Source organism: Trichosurus vulpecula, chromosome 4, assembly GCF_011100635.1.
Source record: "Trichosurus vulpecula isolate mTriVul1 chromosome 4, mTriVul1.pri, whole genome shotgun sequence".
Classification (NCBI taxonomy): Eukaryota; Metazoa; Chordata; class Mammalia; order Diprotodontia; family Phalangeridae; genus Trichosurus; species Trichosurus vulpecula.
Genome location: NC_050576.1, coordinates 164,848,132 through 164,857,168, shown reverse-complemented (window position 1 = coordinate 164,857,168; position 9,037 = coordinate 164,848,132). Strand labels below are relative to the sequence as shown.

At 40.6% G+C, this 9,037-nt stretch overlaps 1 protein-coding gene across 1 annotated transcript; it reads right to left on the bottom strand.

The window, feature by feature from the left end:
* Positions 1–6,593: 6,593 nt before the first annotated feature.
* Positions 6,594–7,034, bottom strand: LOC118847860 (cornifin alpha-like). The gene has a single exon (XM_036756531.1). It carries the CDS (start codon positions 7,008–7,010, stop codon positions 6,594–6,596), a length of 417 nt encoding a protein of 138 aa, XP_036612426.1. The 5' UTR covers positions 7,011–7,034.
* Between the last annotated feature and the right edge of the window lie 2,003 nt (positions 7,035–9,037).

Below are 9,037 nucleotides of genomic sequence, written 5' to 3'. Positions count from 1 at the left end.
TGCTTGACTACACATGTCTGTAACAGGGGTTTTGCTTTTACTTTCTTTCTCAATTCAGAGGAGTTCGGTTAAAGGGGAGGAAAAGAAATCAGATTTTTGCTGATTGAAAACAAAATTAATTAAAAAACCTATTTGATCTATCTGGAACAATGTACTGGTTATCAAAGATAGATTTAACATTCATTGTGATGTGTAGTTTCACCACGAAAAGTTAAATAATATCAAAATTTTGTGAATTTAATGTCAAATCACATAAAACAAGTGATTTGCAGCAAATGGAGGACACATGGCAAATTTTGTTTAAAGTTGTAAGTTTTATTGTTCAAGTCAAAACATGTAATTATTTTGCTTTGTCCCAGTTACTTTTCATCCCACTGTAATTATTATGTCATACGTCTCTTATTTTCTGATAAGTGCCATATTCTATTTAAAAATGATGTTACAACTTCCAGCATTGTTTCAGCTCCATGATTTTACAGTTTTCAGGGTCTGAAAGTGTGGATTCTGCCACTACTCTGACATTGACCTAGCTCAGGATCCACTCTCTAAGGTTAGGTGATACAAATTTGTGTGGCTGAGTGCAAATCTAGATGCAATTTCTACTAGTATGAGCCAGCAAAAGTCACAGTCTTTAACAAATTAGTTTTAAGCATTATAAAGTAATTCAATCCTAAGGAGAGCATAAAAGAGAGCTGATCATAAGCAAGTATCACAGAAATCTCCAATAGGGTTTCTCAAAGGAGGTCATGCTCTTGCAGTCAAGTTAGAAACAAGCCAGCCATAGGATATAGCAGATGGAATAGCCATCATATCAAAAACGGTCTGAACTAATAGTTTGCATACCCATATTAATGAGAAGAGAACATAGAAGGAGTAAGAAAGAGAACAGAGAAAGGAAAAACAGATTGATTAGCCCAAACTGTGCTGAAGGTGAAGATTCCAAAAGCATGGAGGAACATTTTCAAATCATATTAATACAGAAAAAAAGATGACAAAGAGATCATCAATAACTTTTGACCTATATGCCCACCTTCCCTTCTATACAAGTCATCATAAGGATCATCCATTCACTAACTAAAGGTATGTTAAAAGAAGGATTTGTAGGGAATACGAAGATTTTTTATACATCTTTACCATCTTACAATTCACTGGAAAATATATAGAATATAAGACTGTTGTGCTTATTATTTGTTGATTATGAAAAAATCATTTGAATCAATAAAACAAAGTACCTCTCTATAGGCTTTTTTACAACAAGGTGTCTCCCATCATGATTAAGATCATTCAAGATTTCTTGGAATGTGCAACAACAGAAATAATCCTATTCAACGACCCTCTGATAATAAACATCCGGCAAATCGTAAAGCAAAGAAATATGTGCTAACCATGATTATTTACCACTCTGAGGAAAATTTAGCAGAGTCCGGAGTGAGGAGGAATTCCTTGTGGATGGTGAGATTCTGCAGATGGTAACGTCTTCCAGATGTTCATGTTTGTGGATGACATTGTGTTGGATGCATCAGGCCCCAAGATAACATAGGGTGTCCTGGAAGATATCTGTCACCATTCAAAGAAGTTTGCCTTGCTTGTCCACACACACACACACACACACACACACACACACACACACACATACACACACACACACACACACACATATATATGTGTATATATATATATGTGTGTATATATATATGTATATATATATGTATATATATATATGTGTATATATATATATATATATATATATATATATATATATATACACATATGTTTCTTTTTCCAACAGCATCTATACTTGGGATGGAAAGTTCAGACAGACAATGAGATGGGAGCAGAGTTGAAAAGAAAGAAGAGGACAGGGTGGGTTACTTTTGGGAAATTCTGGAGCTTGTTTGCTGATTCCAAGGTGCACATAAAACAAAGACCTTTCTTTTCTATTCTAACCTTTCTCTGGTTCTGCTTAGTGATTGTACGATGTGGACCTGCACTGTCTCTGAAGAATTAAAGATGGGTATCATACATAGGGCAATAAGAAAGAGCTTGGTGAGAGCAGGCTGAATCATATCTTCAAAGAACTGTATAAGAGGAAGAGATGGATAGGCATGGATGAGTTGTAATTTGCACTATTAGAATGGACTCTTGAATCTATGGAATTGATGGGGTGCTTGTGCTTGGACCCTAATTCTAACATCACATTTTCCCTTAATCTCTGCTTGGGTGCCTGTGCCTGTGGCAGAATTCCAATTTCAGAACACATCTAGTTCTCAAACATATTCTTTCCCAGGCAGCCTCTATAGCTAAGCGGCAGTGTGCCCCCAAATTATCTCTGCTTCTTCCTCAGTAAGCAACTATGCCCAATTATAGATTTATTCAGGATGCTGATAACTGACTATACACTGAGTCTAACATGTATCCTAGACATAGTCAAATGTATACTCCCTTACATTAATCTTGTCCAACAAGACAAGTGATGGAGTCCACCTGGATATTCCCAGTCAGCTGTGAACTTTTGGTGACTTAGTGACATTTCACAGGCAAAACCACACCCCTGGGTAGCCCCCCACTTTGGGCAATTTCCTAGTGAACTCTGGGTAAGATACCTGCACAGTAGATACAAAAAGTGCATGTTCCTTTAAGAACTGACCAACCCCTAATCACGCCTTGACCAGCCCCTGATCCCACCCCAAAACACCTAATTGACAGATTTCACCCCTAAATCTTGTACTTAAACATTCCCTGTAGCCCTGTATGGTTGCAGGTTCCCTAAGAACTCTTGCCCACTTTATTTACATAAAGCGTAATAAATCTTTGCCTCCTTGACTTAAAGCATGCTTGGGTCTGCGAATTCATTCCAGGCGGCCTTGGCTTAGGAATTCTGGTTTGGGATTTCTATATCCCTGGGTTCATTTCTCTTTTGGTTTGGGATTTCTACATCCCTGAGTTCATTTCTCCCTCTACAGAATCATTGATCAATTTGAATGTCTGAATATTATCAATAAAAATACTGATATTTTGAAGTATGAAGCATTTTAAGTGTAGGGAAAGAGGAAATCCAAAGAAGTAGAATATAAGCTCCTTGAAATAGGTTTTGTATTTTTTAAAAAAATTATCTGACATTCTGTATACTATGGCTGCTCCTCATTTCAGCTCTCTGCTTAGGGGAGTGGTGGGGCTTTGGGCCGGAGAGTGAGATGAATGATAGAATGATATGACATAACTGGGTGTAGTAGCGATTTGGATTTGAAGATCTTTCCCACCCATTAATAGGCCATGTGACCTGCTTATGTCACAGGAAGCCTAAGTTACATGGTGGGAGGAACTTCCTGACAGGAAAAGGAAGTTAAGGAAGTTATATCACAAAAAATGCAGGAGGAGAGAGAGATTGAGAGAGAGAGAGAGAGAGAGAGAGAGAGAGAGAGAGAGAGAAAGATGTTATGGCTGCTAATGGCTGCCCTTGTGATTATTAGAACTGAACAGGCTGACTTAGCTTTACTGTGAGTTTGTTTTGGGGAAGACCCCAGCAAAGGGTCAGAGAGGTTTTGGGATGGCGAGGCTCCAGGTTGTAATATTGTGTGTGGAATGTTTTACTGCTGTGATAGACTGGATAAATGGCTTGTGGGATATGGTTCTCTGGTGTCTGAATAGATGGTTTACTTCTTCTACCTTCTACGTGGAATGTGGAGAGTCTCGTATACTTTGCGATGCAGAACCACGTAGGCATTTTGACAACTATCATCTACATTGTTATTATTGCCTTGCTGTTTTACTATGGTAAGATTATATTTAAGGTCAGAATCCAGGATTAAATGTCTGGACTGCTCCTTTCTGGGGATGACAGATAAGCCCGCTCTTACTCTGTGGCGGGCTAACCAAAGCTAGAAATTGTCAAATTGTTCTGGCCAAGAACAACACATCTGAGCCTGAGAAAAGCACTGGCTTTCATGAGACCCAGTTGGCACTTTCTTCTGAGATTCACACTTCAAGTTGATAGAAGACAAGTCCCAGGTCAGAGACTTTGCATCTTCATCTAAAGACTCTGCCTGCTAGAAATGTGATTAGAACACTGAGGGGGAATTGTCTTGCATTGTCCTGGCCCCTTTGGCCACTCACAGTGGAACAGTCAGAGGCAACCAGATGTTTTAAAAATCTGTATTTTCTAGATCTCCTGGGTTTGAAGTGATCTTATTTAGGGGAAAATTAAGGGTATGCACATTCTCAGTTGCTATGTTATTTTATTGTTTCTGGTTTTTTTTTTCCATTGCTTCTATTGTTCTCATGCTAAGAGAAAACTCTGAGGACCTGTCTGTTGTGTAGAAAGTCAATTCTCCTCCAGCAAAGTCATGCGACTAGGTCTCTTAAGGGATGGAGAATATACGCACATACTTATGTGTATATATGTATATATTACACACACACAAATACACACTGTGTGTATAGTCAAGGATGAAGTGGAATTTGCTACTGGTGGGGGCTCAAAGCTCATTTTTTATTAAGTAGATCAATACATTTCACATCCATGTTAATAAGCTGTCTTGGCCCCAAAGAGAAAGTCAGAACCGAGGCATAAAAAGCTATCTACTCTCTGATAATGACAAAGAGCTTGGGACTTCCTCAGTGCTTCTGACAAGTGGGGAGTAGGCACTTAAATTCCAGGATGAGTAAGAGATGCATTCTTACCACACCTTTTGTTATCTTTGAACAAGATCAGTTGAGTAGCTGTGTATGCCACCTAGTGATTCTATTTATTTTCCTAGCACCTGCCACAGGGCTTAGCATATTTAAGGTGATTAATAAATGATTGTTGGGTAAAGCAGCCTTGTTCAAAGGCACTCAGCTTGTAAGTATCAGATGTTGGATTTGAACCTGAGGCCTCTGACGCCAGATCTAGTATTCCTGCTACTGCCATGCTACTGCTCTTCACCAAATCATCCTCCCCTAACTCTATCCTTACTCTCACCAGTGTCACTTATCAGCTCCTGTCGTTAGCTTCAGAGCTACAAGCTTTTTTTCTTCCCCATGCTATACCTTCCCTACTACTGTATCTCCCATCAACTGGGCCATCTCTTCACCTAGAACGCTTTCTTCTCCTTCTCACCTTTGCTCAAACCTCTCACCCCATTTATTTACAACCTTTGTTTTGCTCTGTGCTTAGGTTGTGCATGCACTGGACCAATTTGCCTTTGAATTGTATTTATTAGGTATCCTTTGGCTTTTTCTAGTGTATTGGAGGATGTATCCCATCTCCTCATTCAGGTCATGAGTTTCCTCAAAGCAGGGACAGTGTTTCCTCCATTTAAAAAATACTCTACTCTCAGCCAGGTACAGGGATCTACACACAGAAGGAATTAGGTGAAATGTGTTGGCAAAGCTAAAAATCAGTGCCAGGCAGTGTTACATGAAAGAAGTTGAACAGAGGACATAGAGAGTAAGTATGGTGTGATGGAAAGTGTGCTGAATTTAAAAAAAAGAAGACCAAGGTTCTAGACTTGTCTCTCTCTTCTTGGGTAAGTTAGTTTTCCCTCTTTGGGCCACAGTTAACTTCTCTATAACATAGAACTTCTGGCTTGCTTGATCCTTCCAGCTCAATAACTATGGGTATGGAGAGAAGAGCTGGTGAAGGCATGTAGAGATGGTGTCTTCTTAGAGTAGATAGGCATTTACCTAATTAAAGAAAATCATCATAATAAGGATAATGCTTTGCATTTGTATAGTGCTCTTTTTGCACAGAACTCCTATTAGTAAGGGAGTATGTTAACATTATTTTGCACATGAGGAAGCAGAGGGTCAGTAAGTTGGCTAAAATCACACAATTATTAAACAGAAGAGACAGGAGGACTCAAAGCTGGCTCTATAGATTCCAGTGCTAGTGATCTTTCCGTTGCATCATCAGCAGGGTATGACATGGGCTAGGCTGGTAAGGGAGCATCTTGGATTCTGGGAATGAGGCCCAGTGCTCCAGGCCTGACTCTCACCCAAGCAGCCAAAGAAGGTATATGTTCATGTGCACAATGACTCCTGTGTGGCCAGCATGATGCCAGCTGAGCCTAAAGCTTGTGCTAGGATAGAGCACTCTGTGTCCTGTACGCTTCTCCACTCAACCCCTTACCTTACAAAGATCATGAGTTGGTTTTATTTTCTGAATGTCCCATAGCCCTTTAGTGCCCCTACATTACCCCTTACTCTAGAAGAAGAGCAAATTAGGAAGGCACTGGTTGGGGTCACTCAGGGTACAACTAATGATACAAATGCACATGTAAAATCAGCTTGAATAGTGACTTTAATGAGGCTAGAGAGAGGAAGAATCAGTACCTCATGAATTTATTCTGAATAGAGCCCTGATAGCTGAGTAGGCCAAGGGATGGCTTGGGCAGCTATCTATAGCTTCAGCCTGATCCAAGTATTTAGGGATCTCAGGATGGGGACAAGAGTCACTGCTGAATGTTTTCAGGGAACAAATGAAGGGTCCTAGCATATGGCTCAAAACCACTAAGGAAGATTCACCGGCATTAAATCTCGACAGCAGATGACAAGGGAGTTTCAGCATTCAGAAGTTTGTGCCATGGAAGGTGAGGCTGAGATCTTGGGTCATCTTACTTCTGTTTGGTCTTGGGGACCTGTGGGTACTTGTCTTGAGCAATGGGTGGAATAACCACGTTGGGACAGGGCTCTGGAAACTTGGTGGTGCCTGTCCCTGGGACTGTAGGATTGCATGGCACTGGGACCTCAGGGTAGTATGGCTCTGGCACCTTGGTGGTGCCTGTCCCTGGGACCGTAGGATTGCATGGCACTGGAACCTCAGGTAACTTGGTGGTGCCTGTCCCTGGGACCTTAGGATTGCTTGGCACTGGGACCTCAGGATAGCATGGCTGTGGCACCTTGGTGTTGCCTGGTTCTGGGTTCTTGGGACAGTATATCTCCTGGGGAGGTGGTTGGCTGGGCTGCTTCACCTGCTGGTCCTGAAGCTGAGGAGGAATGATATTGGGCTGCTTCTGCTGATGATAAGACATGATCGTGTGATGTGTTTGTACCTGGAGAAGAAAGGACAATTAGTCATTTTATTATGAAATGAGAACTAGCCAGGACCCCTGCTAGAGAAGTGTGACTTCATGAACACTTCCAGGATTCTCCCTCTCTTCCTTGTTGTTCTTCTAGCTCATCTCTCTTTCATAATGAAATGTCCTCAGAATCTGTCTAGGTTAGAAGACTAGATGATAGTCATTGGTTTTCCCAGATTTGGGATTCTCTCCCCTCCCAGATTTGCTCATGTCTGAGAAGAGTCTGCTTCTGAAACCCTCAGCACCAATTGTTGGATCTCCCTTTCTGTCTCTGCCTCTCTCTTTGTCCCTACTGTCTTCTCCCTCTTGTCTTCCTTGAGGGCTCATTCTCTTACTCTGTCTCTTTTCTTCCTCCTTGTGGTCCTCACATCTTTAGATCTAGATTTGGAAAGGGCATTAGAGGTGATCTCATCCAACCCTGTCATTTTACGGATGAGAAAACTAAAGAATTACATAATAGGTCCAAGGTCACCTTGAGGAATAAATGACAGCTGGAACTGGACAACAGTTCCTGTTATTAGAAACCCAGGACTCTTCCCTTTTAAATATGGTGTTCCCTTTTCCTGCTATCTCTCTTCTCACACTGTCCAACTCCGTTACATGGATTGTTGTAATAGGATATATTTCTGAGATGAACTTAAAACAACATTAGTTCATTTGGAAAAGAAGTCAGAAAGATGACAATTTGCTAGTTAAAAAACCACATTAAATATCCTTTATTTCTATAATTCTAGAATGAGGATTTTATGTAAAGTTTTAGAGGGATTTTGGTGTTGTATAGGGAAAAAGCATTGACCAAGATTCCAGAGACCTGTGTTCAAATCCAAGCTCTGTTGCTAACTAGACGTGTGACCGTGGGCAAATGATTTATCTCCCTGGATATTCCTTCCTTTCCTCATGTATAAAACAAAAGCTTATGGCTTTAGATTACTTCAAGATCACAGAATCTCAGCAACCAAATGGACTTCAGACACTGTCCAGTCTTACCATGCCTGAATCACAATCCCCTCTACAATGTACCTAGGGCTGCTATGTGGTGCAGTGGATGGAGTGCCAGGCTTGGAGTCAAAAGGACCTGAGTTCAAATCTGACCTCACATGCCTATTTGTGTGACCCCAGGCCAGTTATTTAACTCTGTTTGCCTCAGTTTCCTCATTTGTAAAATGAGCTGAAGAAGGAAATGGCAAATCATTCTAGTATCTTTGCCAAGAAAACCCCAAGTGGGGTCTCAAAGAATCAGATATGACTGAACAACAACTACAGTATGCCTCATAAACCATCATCCATTCCCTGCTTAAAGCTTGCCGCTAAGGGGCGACCTCCAGCCTCCTAAGGCATCTCACTCGGCGTTGTGGTAAATCTAATTGTTGGAAGTTTTTCCTTTATATCAAGCCTAAATCTGCCTCTTTGAAACCTCCATCCGCTGCTCATAGCTCTGCTCTCTGGGAGTGAGGAGAACAAGTCTGTACCCCTTCCATGTGGCAACCCTTCAAATACTTGAACGTGGCTATTATAGCCCCAAGTCATGGTTTATTAAGCACCTACTATATGCTACTATTTCAGTAGTATATGCATAATGCATATATACAAATACACACATATTTATGTAAGTATTTATGCATATACACACTAATATATATGTATAATATCTCAAAAGTACCTGATATACATACATGATGTTGAAAGTGTCTCTCAGCTTTGGCATTCCAAAATTCTATGAAATACCCTAAATATATATAAATATATACATACATATTTTTTTTTTCAAACAGAAAATGAAGGGGCCAATGATGCTTAAAAATTTCTGGCCAGAAATGAAGCCATCTAAATTCTAGTCCTGCCTTTGCTGTGTGACTTTGGGCAAGTCCCTGTGGGCCTCAAAATTCATCATCTCTATAATGGAGCTCTATGATTCCAGCATGCCCTGCATAGTGAGTTATTGAGAAAAGATTCAGAATAAAGAGGCTTACCTGGTACTC